Source organism: Corvus brachyrhynchos, unplaced genomic scaffold (genome assembly GCF_000691975.1).
Source record: "Corvus brachyrhynchos isolate BGI_N302 unplaced genomic scaffold, ASM69197v1 scaffold5, whole genome shotgun sequence".
Lineage (NCBI taxonomy): Eukaryota > Metazoa > Chordata > Aves > Passeriformes > Corvidae > Corvus > Corvus brachyrhynchos.
The window spans coordinates 6,488,580-6,489,385 of record NW_008238321.1 but is presented as its reverse complement, the minus strand read 5'-3'; the positions used below and the strand labels follow the sequence as shown (position 1 = coordinate 6,489,385).

The 806-nt window shown below is 62.3% G+C and overlaps 1 protein-coding gene across 1 annotated transcript in view; it reads left to right on the top strand.

Moving 5' to 3' along the window:
• MYO15A (myosin XVA) overlaps nucleotides 1–806 on the top strand; it is a 23,025-nt gene that overhangs the window by 1,175 nt on the left and 21,044 nt on the right. The window contains exon 3 of the mRNA XM_017734279.1: nucleotides 11–797. Within this exon, the coding sequence (XP_017589768.1) occupies nucleotides 11–797 (787 nt within the window). The remainder of the gene's footprint in view (nucleotides 1–10; nucleotides 798–806) is intronic.

The following is an 806-nucleotide window of genomic DNA, read 5'->3' as shown; positions in this document are numbered from 1 at the left end:
GCTATGCCAGGAAGGAAGATGGAGCCTATGGGCCTTGGCGCAGTCACGCCAAGGAGGAAGATGGAGCGTACGGCCCCCACCATGGCTATGCCGAGGAGGATGGAGCCTATGGCCAATGGCATGGCTACAGCGAGGAGGAGGATGGAGCCTATGGCCCCCGGCACAACTACTCCGAGGAGGAGGAAGGCTACATGCAGAGCCCAGCTTACCCAGCAGGGTACGGCTTTGAGGATGTGGTGCCGACCCCCTACTCTGACTACCCTGGCTATGAGACGGAGGAAGAGTATGACTGCTATGGGGGATTTTGGGAGGACGGTGACCAGGCAGGGCACCCCTATGGCTGCTCAGAGCTGGAGGATGAGGGACCGTTTGGTGGTGGGTCTCCCCTCAGCCTCTATGACCCGTACAGCAGTGACCCAGAGTATGGTGAGGAGGTGGCAGGGCCCTTCGGCTACAGCAGGGACCCCTACGAGGACTTTGGGGAGCCCTTTGATGGGGGGTACCCTGGGGGTGAGTACCCTGAGCATCGCATCCAGTACAGCGAGGGCGGGTGGGCACCGCACGCCCAATCCTCCTGCAACCCCTACGCCCTGGGCCTGGAGGAGATTGCTGAGGGCGAGGAGCCCGAGGAGTGGGAAGAAGAGGAGGAAGAGGAGAAGGAGTATCCTTTCTCCATCCTGAGCGCCTCCTCGCTCCGGGGCATGCGGGAGACACTCTCCTCCAAGCTCTCCCTCAACAGGAAATTCAGGCTCTTCCCCCGGCCCCAGGTCAAGCTTTTCGGCAGGGACCGCCTGGACGTCCCCCTC